The sequence below is a fragment of the Rhinolophus ferrumequinum genome, chromosome 25 (assembly GCF_004115265.2).
Source record: "Rhinolophus ferrumequinum isolate MPI-CBG mRhiFer1 chromosome 25, mRhiFer1_v1.p, whole genome shotgun sequence".
Classification (NCBI taxonomy): Eukaryota; Metazoa; Chordata; class Mammalia; order Chiroptera; family Rhinolophidae; genus Rhinolophus; species Rhinolophus ferrumequinum.
In genome coordinates this window covers 561861-580233 of record NC_046308.1, presented here as the reverse complement: position 1 = coordinate 580233, position 18373 = coordinate 561861, and the positions used below count along the sequence as shown (strand labels likewise).

General features: G+C 58.9%; 1 protein-coding gene and 1 non-coding gene across 13 annotated transcripts in view; both read left to right on the top strand.

Moving 5' to 3' along the window:
* The window catches only part of EP400 (E1A binding protein p400), an 87698-nt gene that overhangs the window by 54225 nt on the left and 15100 nt on the right, over window positions 1-18373 (top strand). For 7 of the 12 annotated variants that reach the window (XM_033097279.1, XM_033097278.1, XM_033097275.1 and 4 more), the window contains 17 exons: window positions 1713-1915; window positions 1996-2165; window positions 3497-3693; window positions 6657-6768; window positions 6863-7006; window positions 9806-9946; window positions 10157-10240; window positions 10654-10788; window positions 11028-11072; window positions 11146-11299; window positions 11509-11750; window positions 11865-12038; window positions 14234-14370; window positions 14472-14528; window positions 16763-16841; window positions 16951-17193; window positions 18272-18320. In XM_033097279.1, coding sequence (XP_032953170.1) covers window positions 1713-1915; window positions 1996-2165; window positions 3497-3693; window positions 6657-6768; window positions 6863-7006; window positions 9806-9946; window positions 10157-10240; window positions 10654-10788; window positions 11028-11072; window positions 11146-11299; window positions 11509-11750; window positions 11865-12038; window positions 14234-14370; window positions 14472-14528; window positions 16763-16841; window positions 16951-17193; window positions 18272-18320 — 2366 coding nt within the window. The remainder of the gene's footprint in view (window positions 1-1712; window positions 1916-1995; window positions 2166-3496; window positions 3694-6656; window positions 6769-6862; window positions 7007-9805; window positions 9947-10156; window positions 10241-10653; window positions 10789-11027; window positions 11073-11145; window positions 11300-11508; window positions 11751-11864; window positions 12039-14233; window positions 14371-14471; window positions 14529-16762; window positions 16842-16950; window positions 17194-18271; window positions 18321-18373) is intronic. The other 5 variants (XM_033097280.1, XM_033097284.1, XM_033097286.1 and 2 more) reach the window with 1 other exon arrangement.
* LOC117017917 (small nucleolar RNA SNORA49) lies at window positions 3096-3227 on the top strand. Its single transcript, XR_004422148.1, has one exon. It is a non-coding gene; the product is annotated as a small nucleolar RNA SNORA49 (small nucleolar RNA).

Here is an 18373-nt window from a genome sequence, read left to right as displayed (position 1 = left end):
GTGCAGGTTTCGTGTGGACATGTTTTCATCCCCATGGAGTGTGATTGTTGGAACGCATGATGAGAGTGTGTTTAGTTTTATGAGAACCCGCCAGGCTGTCTTTGGAAGTGGCTGCACCGTTTGCGTCCCCACCAGTCGTGACTGAGTGTTCCTGCTGGTCCACGTCCTCACCGGCGTGTGGTGACATCATTGTTCAGGATTGTGGCCGTGCTGGCAAATGTGCAGTGCTGTGGTGCTGCGTTTGCGTTTCCCTGATGATACATGATTTCCGTGTGCATGGCTCGTGTGCCGTGTGCCTGTCTTCTTCAGTGAGGCGTCTGGTGAGCCCTTAGGTTCATTTGTAATCAGGTTGTTGGTTTTTTTCTTGTTTTAAAAGAGTTTTTCGTATACTTTGCATCAAATGTGTCTTTTGCAAGTATTTTCTCCCGGTCTGTGGCGTGTCTTCTCATTCTGTTGATACTGGCTGTTGGAGAGCAGGAGTTTTTAATTCTAATGAAGTCCAGCTTATCAGTTCTTTCTTCCATGGATCGTGCCTTTGGTGTTATGTCTAAAAAGGCACTGCCAAACCCAGAGTCATCTCGGTTTTCTCGTGTGTTATCTGCTGGGAGTTTTATCACGGTACATTTCACACTTAGGTCGTGGTGCCGTTGTGCAGGGTGGAAGGTCTGTGTCTGGACTGCTGCTTCTGCGTGTGGATGTCTAGTTGCTCCAGTGCCGTTTGTTAGAGAGACTGTCTTCTCTCCAGTCTCATTGTCCTTGCTTTGTTAAAAGGCAGTGGCCTGGACTTACGTGGCCCGTCTGGGCTCGCATTGTTGCGTCGAGCCGTCTGTCTGGTCCTCAGCGATCCCACAGCGTGTTGATGGCTGGAGCCCAATGGGCCGTCGGAGTCAGGGAGTGTCAGCCCTCCGACTTTGTTCTGCTCCTCCTGTATTGTGTGACGTGTCCTGGGCACCTGCTTCCCCGTGTCAACTACAGAATCAGCTGACCACGTGCGCGGGTACCTTGCTGGGGTTCTGACAGGGTTGCGTTGTCTGCACCTCGAGTTGGGAAGTGCTGACCAGTGTGGGGTGTGTCCATGAACACGGCCATGCTTTGGTTTCGTTCTTTGACTTTGTTCACCGGCATCTGGGTGACGGGTGGCTTTTTGGTTTGCACGCAGCTGGTAGGTAGCCAGTCAGGAAATCCAGCCTGGGCTGACGTCCAGAGTAAGGGCCTTTGCTGCAGGGGACATCTAGAGGCCGGGAGGTGGTGTCAGTTGGCTGCAGCGGCTCACCTGAGCCATCACAGGCTGTCCCTACTGGGCCCTTTCCGCACAATTGGCCTCCCTCTTGGTGGCACAGTGGCTGTGGCAGCTCTGGGTTCATGTTCTTGCCTCGTCCCCAGCCCTCTCCCAACCCAGACCGTGCAGGAGACAGAGCACCCGTGTCTCAAATTCCCATCAGAAGATTTGCCCCTCATAGGAACGTCCTACGCTGGGGTTTCGACCTTGGGTGGCCCTCATTGCCAGGGCTGGCGGGACCCGTTCGTGGTCACTGTGACAAAGTGTGGGCCTGCAGCCTCGTCACCCATGGTTACTACAGTCAGGCACCCTGGTGACTCCAGCTGTCAGAGGATTCTGCCTGCTGCCTCCTCCAGCCTCCACCGTCTGAGACAGGTGCCGCCGGTGGAGACGCCGGGGTGCCGCATGTGACGACGTGCTTTCTGCTTCTCAGGGTGGTGTGCGTGATCCCAGCGGTGGTGGCCGCACCCCCGTCCCTGTGGGTGGCGAGGCCGCCTTCCCTCTACAGCCACAGGATGCGGCTCTTCAGACACCGCCTGCGAGAGCACACGGCGCCCTACGCCCAGCAGCTGCGGCGGGCAACAGCCCTGCTCTCGCTGCGGTTTCCCGAGCTGAGGCTGGTCCAGCTCGACTCAGGTACGCGGGGTCCGTGCGCTGTCCACGTGCCACCGCCACTGCCTGGGCAGTGAGACACGCTCGGTGTTGTCCCTTCCTAGGGAAGCTGGAAGCCTTGGCGGTGCTGCTGCAGAAGCTGAAATCGGAAGGCCGTCGGGTGCTGATCCTATCCCAGATGGTCCTCATGCTGGACATCCTGGAGACATTCCTCAACTTCCATTACCTCACCTACGTCAGGATTGACGAGCACGCCAACAGTGAGCAGCGCCAGGTAAGCAAGCGCTCGCTTCCTCAGGCGCCAGCTGAGTACACGGTGCTCTCACCACCCTTCTGAACGGAGGAAGTTCAGACGTCTCAGTGTCTTTGGATTCATGTGAGGCTGTAGCTTCACTCAGTCGGCTGGATGTCGCAGAATCAGGATTGGTGACGTGCAGCCACTGCAGGACAAGTGATGGCCAGAAGGGGGCCGTGGGGGACGGGCACACCGCACAGACGACTCACTGTTCAGGAAACGCAGGTTCAAGCCACGTGCCGTTCTCACGTGTCTGATTCGCCGAGGGCGTCTGGGCCCCGTCAGGCACAGTGAGACTGGCATCTCATACGCTGCTGCTGGGGTACAAGCTGGAGTGTCTTTAGAAGGCAGGCTGTGGGGTACGGGGTGCGGCTGGCCTGGTGAGTCTGCGTCCCAGACCCGCTCCTCCCAGCACTGCCACCGCCCTGGAGGCTTGACACCCGGTTGTTCCCTGCAGAAACCTGGGAACACCTCCCACTGGGGAGCGAGGTCCTGGGCCAGTAGTGGGGGAGTGGGCAGTGCCCTGTGCACGTGCCAGGGGCTGGGCAGTATCGTGGACACACACCGTCCTAAGGAGCCCACAGGGTGACTGAGGAGGCCTCGTCCACAGCTGTGCTGGACAGGTTGAGGAGTGTGGCAGAGTGCTGTCGATTGCACAAAGCCAGCGGCTGGCCTGTCGGTCGTGGTGCCCACGCCGCACTGTCCGGCACCCGCAGGACCTCCTGGTGCGCAGGTGCCTAGAGGGCCTGGAGGGCAGCAGGCCACCGCTCACCACAGTTCTCTGGGTGGTGGTGCTGTTTGCCTGGATGGTCTGTTTGGTGTTGAATTAATCGCAGAAGAGATGGTCCAAGCGAGGCCACTGAGCTGTTGGCCCAGAGTGGGTGCCAGGCCTCCGTCCCGGACGTCCCACGCCCTCAGCCTTACTCCAGGGGCTTTCTGCTGTGAAGTGCCCTGGCATTGCCTGGGGGTACATGAAAAAAGCACAGACCCTCCCCAGGAAGACTCTGTTTTCTTGTGGGGCCTACGAATTGAGCTGACAGCCCTTGTCACATGGAATCTGATGCTTTCCCTTTGGCAAGTGATGAGTCATGGGATTTAAACAGCGTATGGGATGTTTGTGATCAGTAAGTGAGGGGACACAGTGCACAAAAGAGCCAGAATGAAGTGCTAAAACCTGATGTGATCTGAACACGGGAACACAAAGCACACAGTGTCGTTACGGAACGGTTTCTCACCGATAAACATCGGGAAGCGTCCGAGGTTGCCCCGTGTTCACCGGGGGGCCAGTGCCAGGTTTTGTGTTGTCCTAGGAGCTGATGAGGAGCTTCAACAGAGACCGGCGGGTCTTCTGTGCCATCCTGTCCACTCACAGCCGCGCCACCGGCGTGAGCCTGGTGGAGGCAGACGCGGTCGTGTTCTATGACAGCGATTTGGACCCGGTGATGGATGCCAAGGCCCAGGAGTGGTGTGACAGGATCGGGCGGCGCACGGACGTGCACATCTACAGGTGTGGCCGCGGTGGCGGGCGGGCGGGCGTTCCCCCCAGTCTGATTGTGCGTCCTGCAGGTGATTCCTGCCCGTGCTGTTTCATCTGTTCTTTCACATGTGACATGTGGGTTGCTTGAAACTACCTGTTAGGTCGCTTGTAACTTGCTGTCCTTTCAACATGTGTTTGTGTGCGTCTTTTAGGGGACCTGAGTCTTAGAAGGATGATTGATATTCCAGGTTATTTCAACTAACATCGGATATAAAGTATCTTTTAGTAAATTGGCTATTGAAAGAATTGAAATCTTACGGCTAGCCTAGTGTTATGTAATTCAGGAGAATGAAGAAGGCTGTATTCTTGTTTCTAAACTTGGAGACGTGCTTACTGTGTAATAATAGTGGGTGTGTGTCCTGCTTACTGGGACAGTGTAAGCATCCTGGGTCTGCATACTGTTGCCTTTTATTTCCTGCCCGGTGTGTGCTGAGCACTGGCCGTACCCCTGCTTGTGGAACCCGCCCTCTGGGGGACGTGGGTTCCCTCGCATGAAGTCTCCCGGCGCTGGCTGGCCCAGGACCGAGACCGAGGGCTGTGCACGTAACCCCGCTGTTTCCATCAAGATGTCGTCATCCTACTGCTGTATCTGAGTAGCTCTAGTATTAATTTTGATTATAAACGTATTACTTGTTCATTTAAAAAACAAAAAAGAAAAGCATGTAGAGAAAAATGAGTATCCCCCAGAGATAGCAATTAATGACATGCTGGGGGCATGTCTCTCCAGACGTGGGTCCTGCCATCAGTCTTACTTTGTAACCCCTTTTGTAAAGCAGTATACATTCTGAGTGTTTTTCCACGCTAATGAATGTAAACTGGGCACATCGCTTGTATGTAATGAACGCGTTGCCTCGTGTAGCCCTCCTTACCGTTGGTCCTTCAGGCAGAAATGGAAAGTCCTTCATCCTCATAGCCAGTCTGTCCACACTGGGGATGAGGTAGCAGGCAGGCTGCAGGACGTCCGAGGTGCAGAGCATCACAGTGCACGAGAGGGCGCAGGCCAGGTGTGGTGACCGGAGGGGTCGGCTGTGTTCTTAGACAGGAAGACCTGGTTCATGAAAATGGGAAGTCGCCACAAAGCGTTACTCAAATTTAACATAATTGTAACGGCACCCCCAGTTACAGGCGTTCGTGCACACACACACACAGTTGGCTCAGGGGGTTTTGCAGTGTAGTTGGAGGGAGAGGTACCTGCCGTGGCAGAAGTGATGAAAAGGGCCGCAGGGGGAGTGGTGCGGGCTGTGCCCGAGGAGCGTGCACGGAGCTGCCGTGAGACTCCACTTTGAGCCGCTGCGACCTCCTCAGGTGCTGTCAGAACCAGAACAGCCGAGCGGTGCTGGGAGTGAGAGCCCAGCCTGGTGGGGGTGTAGCAGGCAAGTCAGTGGGACTGGAGCACCGTTGATCCAGTAAAGGCCGCTGCCGGTGCGGTGCTGCCTGCACACGAGAGGTTAGGGTGGGCGCATTGGTGCCCACGTGATGACCAGGCTTAAGGATGGAAGTTGAAAATAAAGCAGCGGCCTTAGAACGGTGTCTGAGAGATCCCTGTATCCTGGAGCTCAAAGGGGATCACTTGACTGAAACAGAACACAAGGAAGGAGAGACACAGATTGGACCACAGTCAAATAGAAATTTAAGGGGCCGGCCCAGTGGCTCAGGTGGTTGGAACGCTGTGCTCCTAACGCGGAGGTCGCCAGTTCAATTCCTACACGGGCCAGTGAGCTGCGCCCTCTACAGCTAAGATTGTGAACAGCTCTCCCTGGAGCTGGGCTGCCCTGAGCAGCTGGAGGTCGGCGTGAGCTACCGTGTGTTGCCAGGAGTGGCGGGTGGCCAGCGTGAGTGGTGGTGGGCTGGCAGCCGGCGAGAGCTGCCATGAGCTGCTGTGAGTGGCTAACCGACAACCAGTGACCAACAGCCTCAGCCGGGGGGAGCTCAAGGCTCATAACACCAGCATGGGCCAGGGAGCTGTGTCCTACACAACTAGACTGAGAAACAACGGTTTGAACTGGAGTAGAGGGGGAGGGAAGCTGAAGAAGGGGGGAAAAAAAAATTTAAGAACTGGAAAAGGACACCAGAAGCAGAGCTAACGGGCTTGGGAAATTATTTGCAATTCTCAGAACAAACAGAGGATTAAATAGCTCTCACGAGTTGAGAAGAAAGGTAGAGGACCCCCTTGTTTAAGAAAGGGGAGGGAACCTGAGAATATGAACGGGGTTCCAGGTGGCCAAAGCACTTGACGAGATGCCCAAACTCGCTGGCAGGTAGAAAGAAGTGCAGGCTGAACGTGCACTGGCCTTTCTCCTCACATGCTCCCAAGTGCAGTCCCCGACAGGTGAGACAGGAAGCAGCATGTCTGCTGGCACTGCCGGTGGGGAGAGCCCACTGCTCTGGGAGCGGTTCAGCCAGGTGTGACGTGCAGATTGCACATGCCCTTAGCCCGGCGTCACCCTCCAGGAGTCTGCCCGCCCACACAAAGTAGGACCCGTGAACACTGACCTGGGCAGCCCCCAGCTAGAAACAGTTCACTGGGATTTCTGTGCTCCTGTCATTGGAGGCAGCTGGCAGGTGGGTGTGGGGGAGGCAGGCAGGCCTCGCTGTGTGAGTGTGAGTGAGTGTGAGCACAGGTATGCAGGGGTGGGTGTGCGCCAGTTTGTCAGCGCTGGAGACGGCAGAAGGGGCCTGCCTGCCTGGTGCTGCCAGAGAGGTGGGGACACAGCAGGTGGGGGGGGGCGGTACACCACCGGGCCTCTGGCCGCCTCCCCTCCCCTTCCCTCCCTTCCCCTCCCCAGCCGAGGGAGGGAGCCTCCAGCAGCTTTGGACGTTGCCACGTGTGCTTCAGAAGCCTCACAGCGCCCCTCCTTCCCTGCGCAGTCCTGAGGGGGGTCCTTGTGCCCCTGTGACTTGGCTGTCACTATGTGTCTGTGTTTTGTTTGTAGGCTTGTAAGTGGCAATTCCATTGAAGAGAAATTGTTGAAAAACGGCACCAAAGACTTGATCCGAGAGGTGGCCGCGCAGGGAAACGACTACTCCATGGCCTTCCTGACACAGGTACCCGCGTGTGCTCTGCTCGGGCCCAGGGGTCACCGTGGGCACACAGGTGCCTCCTGGTTCCTGGAGGGTGACTCATGCGCTCTGTGTTCAGCGGACCATCCAGGAGCTGTTTGAGGTGTACTCGCCCATGGACGATGCCGGCTTCCCAGTGAAAGCCGAGGAGTTTGTGGTCCTTTCTCAAGAACCTTCTGTCACAGAAACCATCGCACCCAAAATTGCACGGCCTTTCATAGAGGTGAGGACAGACGGAGGCCGCCTGCAGTCTCGGGAGGGAGCCGGCCACCTTGGCCCGATGTGTCTGGCAGGCTCCCTGGAGGTTCTCCCCTGCTGGGGGGCCTGTGGGGCCGCGTCATTTTCACTGTCGTCGTCATGGGGCTGGGGCCCTTCCTTGCTAGGATTTGCCGCCACCTCCTCCGTTTTTAAAACCAACTGTCCGGGTGTTGAGAAGCAAGCAGTGCAGGTGCTGAAGTTCAAGGCGAAAAGTTGGGCTCCTGCACAGGGCTCACTCACAGCCACTGTCTGGCAGTGTCCCGTCTGCTTCGGGGCTCTCGCTCTGTGTCGTGTCCCTGGCACAGAGACGTCTCACTTTCTGTATTGGGAGGCACAGAGATCTAGTCCATTCTTTCAAGGTAGGTGCTGTATGTACTAGTCTGGAAAAGGGGCTTCGACAGCACGAGAGGCCAGTAGGGATAACAGACTGTCCCGGACATGGCTGTCGAGCTGAGCTAAACGCGTCCAGCTTCTGGGAGGAAGCGCGTGAGGCACAGGGTGCGCGTGTGAGCACGGGAGCAACGGCGGTGGGTGGCACAGCCCACTGTTTTCTGGTACTTGGAGACGTCGCCTGTCAGCACAGATCCCTCCTCTGTTTTCTTCACAGCAGCGTCGTGTCTGAGCGAGCAGCTCTGCACACATGTCGGCACAAGGTCTGCCTGCCTCGCCACCGTCCTAGGCAGTAGGGACCTAGCATTGGAGATCAGGCAGAAATCTCGCCCTCCACGAAGTTTACGCTGTAGGAAGGGGAGAGACGAGGAGCAAGCGAGTGCAATGGGCACGTCCTCGCCGGGCTGGGGGATGAGCAGGCGGCGCCATCCCGGGAGCCGTGTCGTGGGCAGAGGACAGCACGTGGGTGGCCTGCCTCTGTGTGGGGACAGCGGGCCGAGGGGTGATGGAGGCGAGGCTGCCTGTGCGTGTTACTTACAGTGGTCGCCTGGCGCTGTGTTGAGATTAGACCACGGGGACCAGCTCAGAGGCCAGTAGCAGTAACGGTTGGCGGTGGTGTAGACGGGCGCAGACTGGTGTAGACAGGTGGGCGTGGGGAGAATGGAGGGACTTGTGAGTGCAGTCGATGGGCTTTGTGGACGTGGGTGAGAGTCAGGGAAGCTCCCCCTGTGCCCACCAGCCCCTGGGTGGCTGGGGAGCTGCTGTGTAGGGCGCCCTTTACTCTCCGCATCCTGGCTGCTGGTGTAGCTGTAGTCTTCAGCAGTGGGACGCTCACCAGAGGCTTTTGTGCATGAAGGTGACGTATGGGGACACACAGAGGAGTACCCCCCTGTAAAGACTGTGCTCGAACGCTGGGATGCCAGTGCCAGTGCCTGGGTGAAGAGGGTGTCGCCTGCCCTCCCACCACTCCCTCTTCGGCCCGATGGCATCCCTGCCAGTTTTGAGCTTGGCACAGATGCAGGCTGCTCTCCATGGCCCGGCTTCTCCTGCTCAGTGACGTGTGTTCCGTTGTCGCGTCCACTCTTAGCCCACATGACAGGGCTGTGACTGTTTCCACGTGTCGTTGGGTGTAGACATGTGTGCATTTCTGCTGACGGTGTCTTGGGATGGAGTCCCTGGGTCGCCAGTGAGCCCATTTGACACAGACAGAAGCTGCCGTTTCCGAGGTGCTTGTGCCAGCTGCCCTCCCGTCAGCAGCTGCACATGTCGCTGGGACGTGCGTCCGTCTGCGGGGCTCTGCTTCGAGCGCACGTGGCTTTTGACCACTGAGTGTGCGCCTCCTCCCATGTCCGTTGGCAGCGAGTGTGCACGCCTGCTGAAGCGTTTGCTCTCGCCTCCGTCCCACCTTTTGTAGCTGGGTTGTCTTGTCTCTTAGCGACTTGGTGAGTTTTCACATGTTCTGGGTGCAAGGCCTTTGTTGGATCCGTGGGGCCTCTCTCCAGCCTGCCATTTGCCTTTTTAATGTGGTCTTGCCAGGAGCAGGCATCTTGGTCCTGATGGCACCCAGCGGACCGGACCGTCCCTGGCGTGTGCGTGGTGCTGTGTGCTCTGTGTACAAGGGTCCCGGTGCTGAGCTTGGCACAACGCTGTCCTTCATTTTCTCCTAGATGTGCCCGTGTTTATTCTACACATGTAGGTGTATGATCTGGGGAAACAATGTCCGGCTAGTGTGCGGTAGGGTTATAGTTTAAACTGCGTAGACTTTGCCAAGTGGCCCTGGAAAGAGGTGTCACCAGGTGTTGTCATCCTCTAACCCAAATTGTAACATCATCCCACGTGACTGTCTCCACATCTGTCACGTGTCAGGGGTGGCTCCTGGCTCTTGGGACAGGCGCACCGTGGTCACGCTGCTTAAGAGCCTTTTGTCATCTGCATCACCTTTTCTGTGAGCTTGTTTTTGGCCACCTTGACGTTGGGTGGTTCTCCACCCGTTGGGGCCGTGGATGTGCCTTTGTCTCATGCACTGTGGACAGCTATGTGCTCTACTCAGGACCTGTGGCCATCGTGCTCTGTGCTGGGTCTGGGATCTTTTCCGTGTGTGTCGCGTGCGTGCGTGTCCATATGCGTGTCAGTGGGTGTGTGGCGTGCATGCGTGCCACGCGTGTGCGTGCCTGTCGCTCTACCTTGTGCGGCATGGTGGTGAGTGTGTCACATTCATCTCCTGCCCCCTCGGCGCTGTGGCACACGTCTGAGGGGCTCTCAAACACGTGCATCGCCTACGGTGCCGTGTGCGGCGTGGCGCTCTCTCTCAGAACCCCTGAATTTAAAACTTAAAAATAGACCGAGTGACCTGACGTGAGCACGTGACTTTCAGGCCCTGCGGAGCATCGAGTATCTGGAGGACGACATGCAGAGGCCGGTGGAGGAGGCCGTGCCCGGCTCCCCGGACCCCGACAGCGCCGGGCGGGACCAGGCGCCCTCGCAGTTGGAGGAGCTGGCTGACTTCATGGAACAGGTTTGGCGTTTTCGCTCTCCTGCTTCAACTGCATTTTTTCCTTTACAACCAAATATTTTTAAAATTTGACCCCTTTTATGAAATATTTCTTGTTCATTTTGGCCAAGAAGAATCATTTTTTTGACTCAGGTGTTGGTGGGGTGTTGTAAGGAACTTAAGCCTTATTAACTTGCTATTAACCCTGTTGAAAAAAATATATTTTTGAAACAGCTTACGCCAATAGAAAAATATGCTTTGAACTACCTGGAATTATTTCATACTTCGATCGATCACGAGAAAGAGAGAAATAATGAGGTGAGAGATGAACTCGATTGTCTTAACCTGTGAGTCTCAGACTCTGCAGTATGCAGTTGGGTTTGAAGTAAACATGATTCACCACGAATCAAAGCAATAAGAAGCCAGTCCCAGCAGTGTAGAAGCTGACTGATGATGAAAAGCCTCTGAAACCCTATGTGGGCAAAATTTTAATTTGCTTTGAAGGAGGGTGGCGCTCGATACTGGCTGTGTTGGGAACATAAGAGGTTCTGGAAAGTGAGCAGCCATCACTAGGAGAGGGGCTCGTGACAGAAAGAAGCAGGGGTTCCTTTGAGTGTGACCATCAGTGCTGGCGGCGAGACGGGAGGGAGGGGACAGATGGCGGGAGCCCGGAGCGGGCTGGGCGTGGCAGCCTCCCGACGAGCCTGTCTGCGCCTGTGCACTCCCATCAGGAAGCCATGCTGAGCACCCTGAGGGCCTGGGAGGCGCAGAACCTGCGGGCGCTGCGGGAGCAGGAGGCGCGGGCGCTGCGGGAGCAGGAGCAGGAGCAGCTGCTCACCTACACCAGGGAGGACGCCTACAGCGCGGTATGTGTCAGCCTTCCCAGCGGGCGGAGCCCCGCAGCCTGTGCTCCGGGTACCAAAAGAAGCATGTTCCGGTGTCCCGGTGACATGTTGCCGGCTGTGATTAAAACGTGTTGGGAGCCTTAGAGCTAGTGAGGTCCATCGTACTTACTGTCGGGACTTAGGAAGGGTGAAGGGACATAACTGGTGGCTTGCAGCCTGAAACTGTGACTGTCAAATTGAAAATGCCCCCTTTCGCATAGGAGTACGTCTACGAAGGTGCCGACGGGCAGACGGAGGTGATGCCGGTGAGTGCCTCGCCCCCTGTGCGTGGTGTGGCTGCTCTGTGTCACCGCTCATGGCCCCCCCTTCTCCCTGCAGCTCTGGACGCCGCCCACACCCCCCCAGGACGACAATGACATCTACATCGACTCGGTCATGTGTCTCCTGTACGAGACCACGCCGATCCCGGAGGCCAAGCTGCCGCCCGTGTACGTGAGGAGGGAGCGCAGGCGCCACAAGACAGACCCCTCAGGTGCGCACCTGCAGGCCGTGCCCACGTGCCCGTCGCTGCCTCACGGCAATGAGGGCCCTCCCGCTGACAGCCCGTTAGCAGGGAAAGCAGGAGGGGCTTTGTCGCTGCTCGGGGCTCCCGGGCTCCTTGGTGACGGGCCTCCCGGGGGTCACCGTGTCCCTTTTGCTGGGTGCTCTGAGGCCCGCGGGCTGAGCCGCCTGTCTGTGCAGCCGCCGGCAGGAAGAAGAAGCAGCGGCACGGGGAGGCGGTCGTCCCCCCGAGGTCCCTGTTCGACCGCGCTGCCCCGGGCCTGCTGAAGATGCGGCGAGAGGGCAAGGAGCAGAAGAAGAACGTGCTGCTGAAGCAGCAGACGCAGTTTGCCAAGCCTTTGCCGACGTTTGCCAAACCAGCGGCCGAGGCGGGTCCCGACAACCCCGAGTGGCTGGTCAGCGAGGACTGGGCGCTGCTGCAGGTGAGCCCGCGGCCACGCGCCCCCACGTGCACGTCCACGCCGCCCGACCCTGTGGAAAGCGGGACGCCTGACCGTGCTCAGCTGGGCGACCATTGCCTGACCTTGGTTCTCTAGGCTGTGAAGCAGTTGCTGGAGCTGCCCCTGAACCTCACGATCGTGTCCCCAGCCCACACACCCAACTGGGACCTCGTCAGTGACGTCGTCAACTCCTGCAGCCGCATCTACCGCTCCTCCAAGCAGTGCCGGAGCCGCTACGAGACCGTGCTGATCCCCAGGGAGGAGGGCAAGGTGGGCGCCCGAGGCCGGCCAGGTGAAGGCCCCCGTGGGAGGGGAGGAGGCCGCATGGCCACGCATCGTGCAGGCACGAGCCCCAGTGCTGAGATGGCCCGTCTGCAGCATCGTGCTGCTCGACATTGGGAACAGTCTCTGGGCCGCCATCTTGGTGGCTCCGGGCGCCATCAAGTGCTCGGTCCCCTCCCTGTCTTCTTTTGTGCTGCGTGGGTAGACGGGAAGAGTGTTTGCTTCACGCCGTTAGCTCGTTTGAAGGAATATGTCAGTGCCTCACTGCCCTCGCGGCCGCTGCACTGATGTCACACGCTCTAGACACTCTGGTCCCGCCTAACTATGAGCGTCACTGACCACGGGACAGCCAGGAACTTGGTGTCTGTCACCAGGAAGCCCAGAGAGGCAGCTCTGCTGACGGAGCCTCGTCCAGTGCAGGTCTCTCCTCGGGGCCTTTGCTCGTCCCTCTGGAGTCGAATCTGTCTCTCCCCACTTCTCCACCCGCTGTCTTCATGCAGCCCCACACCCTTCTTGCCACTTGGCGACCGCCTCTCCTCGGGACAGTGTCCACGGTCTGTACAGAGGCCTCTGCGTGCTGGTCCCGCCAGCTGTTACGAGTGTCCCCCGCCCACTGGCATGGTGGTCCTCACTTCCAGTGACAATGTCTCATCAGGATGGGAGGGGCGGTCATGTGTCTGCATATGCTGAGGCGGGCAGCGTCTGGTGCAGCGTCCAGGTTTGCTTCTGTTAATGGTTTCTGTAACTAGCCTTTGAATCCTCTCAGGTGTATGTTTCTAAAATAGCTCTCTCAAAATAAGGCATTTGGGGTTTTCTTGTTTAGAAACGGAAAGCAAGCTCCAGCACCACCACTTGTGGGGCTTCACCAGAAAGACTTCTGAGGTCTCACGTTAGGTCAGTTATGTTTTGGGAACATTTTTAACAGTAGCTGTAACTTTAATGCAGAAAAACATGAGGGTGAGATTTTGTCGTCTTGTCGCTGGTGGCTGAATCCGATGGAAGGCGAGGCTGGGAGTGTCTGCCAGGTGTGGGACGCTGAGTGAGCTGCAAGGCCACGCGTGTTTAAGCGCCTGTGGGAGGAAGGCACCGAGACTCAGAACTCCTCTGCTTGGCCGCCACCACAGTGCTCGGTGCCTGCATTCCTCTAGATGACTTGTGTCTTTGCTGTGGAGGCCACCACGCTTGGGGATGTCCTGCTCATGCCCCATCGGAGCCTGTGATGGTGGCAGTGGTCAGAGGGGTGTGCTGGCGGGAGAGGCACACGTGAGGCCCTGCTGGCTCCAGGCGGTCAAGGGGCGTACTTCACACCCAGGCGAACCAGGGCCGGGTCCCCTCACTGCACACGTGGCCTGCCTCTGGCTGGGCTCTGCCCCCGGCTTGGCTGACTCATGCTCCTCGGCAGGGCGCGCGTGCGCAGTGGCCTGCATCGGGCAGCCGCACAGTACGATCGTCCTCACACCGTGGCTCTGTGGCTCTCCCTTCCTCCTGTTGCCCTCCCCACTGAAGGCGCTCACTGAGCATGGACGACACGAGCGTGTGTCCCTGCCCGCACACATGCATCGTCTGCCACACACGGGACTCTTCCTGTGGGAGTCGGTGTTTCCTGTGCATTTGTCTCCCAGCTTGGGGAGGCACTGAGGGGCTCGGGGGCCTGGGCCCGGCCCCTGGCCTTGCACACGCTGCCCTGCGGGGCTGGGATTCTCTGTGGCCGAGGGTTTGCTCTGACTTCCACCAGTGCAGAGGGGTCTTGGCAGCAGCTTGCTGTAGCTGTGGGACTTAGCGAAGGCAAGATGTCCAGGCACAGCAGTGCTGAACCCTAAGAACACCTTGGACGTCAGTCCTCTCCACTGTCTCCTCTGGGCTGGGGCCACAGGGGAGGTCGGGGTGCCAGTGAAGGTGTGGGCTCTGCGTTCCTTGTGGGGCCTCAAGCGCTTGGCCGACTGTCCTCCCCCAGCTGAAGGTGGGGCTCCCCATCCCTAGGCAGCTGAGAGGCTCCCTCGGACGACGTGTACGAAGGCCCCACACAGACTGAGGGGCGGCTTCAGCACTGGGCACACGCCGGCCTCTGTGTCGGGAAGGAGGGGCCTTGGTCTAGTGACGGGGCTTAACGTGGGGCCTCCGCATCAGTGAAGCTCTTTCTCGGGGTCACCATGTGACTCTGCGCTGCGTGCATTCTGTTTCAGAGTAAGAACAACCGTCCTCTGCGCACGGGCCAGATGTATGCCCAGGACGAGAACGCGACGCACACCCAGCTGTACACGAGCCACTTTGACCTGATGAAGACGACGGCCGGCAAGAGGAGCCCCCCCATCAAGCCTCTGTAGGCCCCGGGGCCTCCCTGCGCGGTGGCTGGGCGACACTGCCTCACTGTGCCTCACCCCTTTTTCCTCCCATTGGTAACTTTTATCTCCTGTGCTGCAGGCTTGGCATGAACCCTTTCCAGAAAAACCCCAAGCATGCCTCGGTGTTGGCAGAAAGGTACTTCTGTGTTTGTGACATGCTTTTCACTTTTTGAAGTGGGCACGTTTCAGTGTCCTCTTAAGCCCAGTAAGTTTAGTGAATATTTGTGCAAACGGTGCATTCTGGCATCGGCGGGGGCGGGGCAGGTGCCCTCGTTCACACTAGGAGGGTGTCGTCCCTGCCTGCAGCCTGGCAGAGGACCCGAGACCAGCGACGGCGGGAGGGCCTCCTTCTTCCTCCTCACGTCCGCTTCTAATCTGACAGGCATTTTGTTGGCTCTTTCATAAAATACATCCAGTTTGGGGCTGAGTGTACTTGCTTTGAAATTCATCAAAGGAAAAAAAGACGCATGGGGGAGGGCGGAGGGTGTGAGGGAGCAAATGCAGCCGATAGAATGAATTGGGGAGTCTGGGTGCGGGGGACAACGCCTGCTGTGGGGTCCCAGCACCTTCCCGTGTGCTTGATATTTTATGTTAAAATGTGGGGGGAATACGTGTTCAGATGAAACCCAGTTGCCGCCTCTGGTTCAAGCCTTCGTCATCGCCCAAGTGAGGTTGTACAGGCCCCACCTGACGGCCTGCTTTCTGCCAGCCTCGGTGCCCAGCTCTCGGGCAGCCCCAGGCTGGGCACGGCTCTGCTGAGGCCCCCTGTCCGCTCCACCTTCGGCTGTGCCTCCCGGTGTCTGCACGGCTGCCCCCCTCCCTGAGGCCCTCGCTCACACGTCACCTTCTTCACCTTGTTGAAAAGCCCCCACCCCCACCCCCCCCACTGTGGTGTTTTTCTTCATAGTGCGAGTCACGGTTGCGTTTTGACTTGACCGGTTTAGCGTCTGTCTGAGCTCCGTGGATGTAGGAGTTCTAGGGGCTAGAGGCGTAGAGCAGGCGATACTCACTCGGCCATGAAATGAACGGATGATTTCATTCACCGCCCGGGCCTGGGGACTCAGCGGTGGACGGGCAGGAGCAGTCTGTCCCCCTTTTTGTCTCCTGCGAGGCAAATGCTGAGTGATCCTCACAGATGCTCAGGGCACATCCTGCCTGTGAATAGACAGCCTGGCAGAGCCAAGGCAGGGGGTCTTCTGCAAAGGGGCCTGGCCGGCAGCAGGTGGCTGGTTGGGAAAGTCTGGATATTCCTGTTGCGACCTCTGTCCTCCGGGTGAGGCCGGAGCCACATCAGGCCATCTGTGTACCTGTGTGTGTATAGCCGAGGGGGCAGGGGGTCAGGTCAGCGGAGGAGGGAGGTCCCTGAGGTGACACCACCAATCTGGGGGCACCAGCGAGGAGGTGGCCGGGGTCTCGGGAGTGGGCTGAGGTGAAGCACGATGGCAGTGAGTTGCAGAGGGTTTGGGGTGAATGTAGACCCAGAGGAACCCTCGGGCTTGGGTGTGTTTTTGTGTGTTTGGTTTGGGGCAGAGAAGAATTGTGTGTGGATACTGGGGGACAGGACCAGGAGGTGGGAGCAGAGCCCAGGACAGGCAGCAGGGGCAGACCCGCAGGCCAGGTGTGCTGCCGGTGTCACAGGTGACACCCAGGGGCGGCCTGCTGTGACAACGGGGAGCCAGCCGTGTGCCCAGGGTAGGGGAGGGGGTCTCCCTGTAGAGCAGGAGACCCGGAAGCTGGGCCACAGCTGGATTTTGCCCCCAGCACCCAGCAGGGTGGCGGGGGAGTCAGGGAGGGCGTGGCTTGGGCTTTACCACTGAGCGATGAAGGGACACGAGCTGAGGGACGGCCCCGGCACTCATATGAAGGCTGCAGGGCGATGGGTAGGACCCACACGGGGGCTGTGTGGACAGACGTGGGTGAGGGCAGAGAATGGGTGAGAAGGCGGTGCCGGGGGACGTGGGAGGCCTGAGAGCGGCAGGGACAGCACAGGGCTTCCCACCGAGCCAGCCCCTCCGACAGGAGTGACAGAGGCCGGTGGGGGCAATGTGGCTGGCTGTACGGGAGCCCCCAGGAGCAGGTTCCGTGAGGTGGGCGGCCTGGAGGGAGTTTGCTGGCAGGCTCTGCGTGGGGGGCGAGGGTGTTCATGCTGCTGCGGGGTCCTCACACACTCGGGCCCGGGGGGACCGAGACGTGGGCGTGGGCGTCCGAGGCAGCCTTCCCACGCTGGCCGTGTCGGCTTCCCGGCCTTCGGGCGGGGTTGGAGCTGCCTCCAGTACCCGGCAGCTTGGGAAGTGAGGGCTTTGGGTGCCTAGAATGTGTGTCTACTTCAGAACTTGTCGCTCTATTTTTAACCTTTGCTTTTGTCCACAGTGGAATCAACTACGACAAACCCCTGCCTCCTATTCAGGTCGCATCTCTCCGGGCAGAGCGCATCGCCAAAGAGAAGAAGGTGTGGCGGCCTGGGCGGGGCCTGCTTCGGGGGCGGGGCATGTCGGGTGGTGGGCTGGGCTTGCCCGCAGGTGGTTGCCCCTGCCCACGCCCCTCCTTCCGCCCTGTAGGCGCTGGCGGATCAGCAGAAGGCGCAGCAGCCGCCGGTGGCACAGCCCCCACCGCCCCCGCCGCAGCCGCCGCCTCCCCAGCAGCCCCCGCCACCTCTGCCCCAGCCCCCGACGGCGGGCAGCCAGCAGCCGGCCCCTCCCACCGTGCCACCACCGGCCCAGGCACAGCCCCCCGCACAGCCTGCACAGCCCCCACCGAAGGCCCCTCCCGCAATCACCACGGTGGGCAGCGCCGCTGTGCTGGTGAGCAGCCCCCCTGCTTTCATGCTCAGCGCTACAGCCTTCTTGTGGGGGGGGGCGGGAAGACAGCCCTTCTGGGGCCCGGGTCTTCACCTCTCTGCTGGTCTGTCCTGGGGGGGGTCCTGTCTCCCTGGGACTCTGTCTCCCTGGGGGCTGTCTTCCCAGGGCGTGTGCAGCAGGGTGAGGTTAGCTGTCATTTGGAGGTGCAGGTGACGGGGAAGTTTGGAGTTACACAGGATTTGTGAGCCTGACTGAAGAAGTACCCCGCTACTCTTCAGCCTGCAGAGCAAATACCATCTGCCAGTTTGCAGACTTCTTTCTGACCCCTCCCTGCTCCTCCTCAAAGCACGTGTACCTGTGTTCACGTACACGTGTGAACTTTAGTCCCATTAGAGAAAAATGGTAAAATGCACAAGCAAAGGACAGAAAGGCAGTGTCGTGAGATCACATGTGGGGGAGCGCCTGGGCCTGGAAGGGGAAGCTCTGCTGTTCCCCAGCATTCCTCAGCGTCTGCCGCAGTTGTCCTGCAGGTCGCCCCTTGTTTGAATCCCCTTGGCTGCAGTGGAATGTTTGTGTATGGGGCAGCTTTATTCCTCATTCATTCAGAAAACGCACTCATCAAGCACCTGCCTGGTGTGAGGGCTGCCTCCTGTGCCCATGGAGGCCGTCCTGCTAGGGCAGCCCAGCCAGGCAGGACCCCAGTGGGAACAGTGGTGTGTGATCAGGGAGGGACTTCCTACAGAGCTGGCCCCTGGGCTGTGGCCTGAGTGATAGGTGTCAGTCAGAACAGAATGGAAAACAGCAAGTGCAGAGACCATGACCTTGACAGCTGTTGGGGTCAGAAGGGTCAGCATGGCCAAGTCCAGTGACTGAGGGGCGGTCACTGTAGGGAGCGGGGGTGGGGGACAGGACAGTGTGTGGGATAAGCGGGGAACAGAGGGAGCTGCAGTTGGCCTGTGTGGCCAGGGTCACTGTCATCAGAAGTTTGCATTTGATTCTGGTGCCATGGAAGCTTTGGGCAGGTTGTTAGTGAGGACGTGTGTGCGAGCTGGACCTGAAATTCAGTGCTTTCTTTCTTCAGCAGGCAGGAGCCATTAAAACGTCCGTTACGGGGACAAGCATGCCAGCAGGTAAGCCGTGAGTGGTGCCACCGTGGGGACTGGCTGCTTCGCACGCCCTCGTC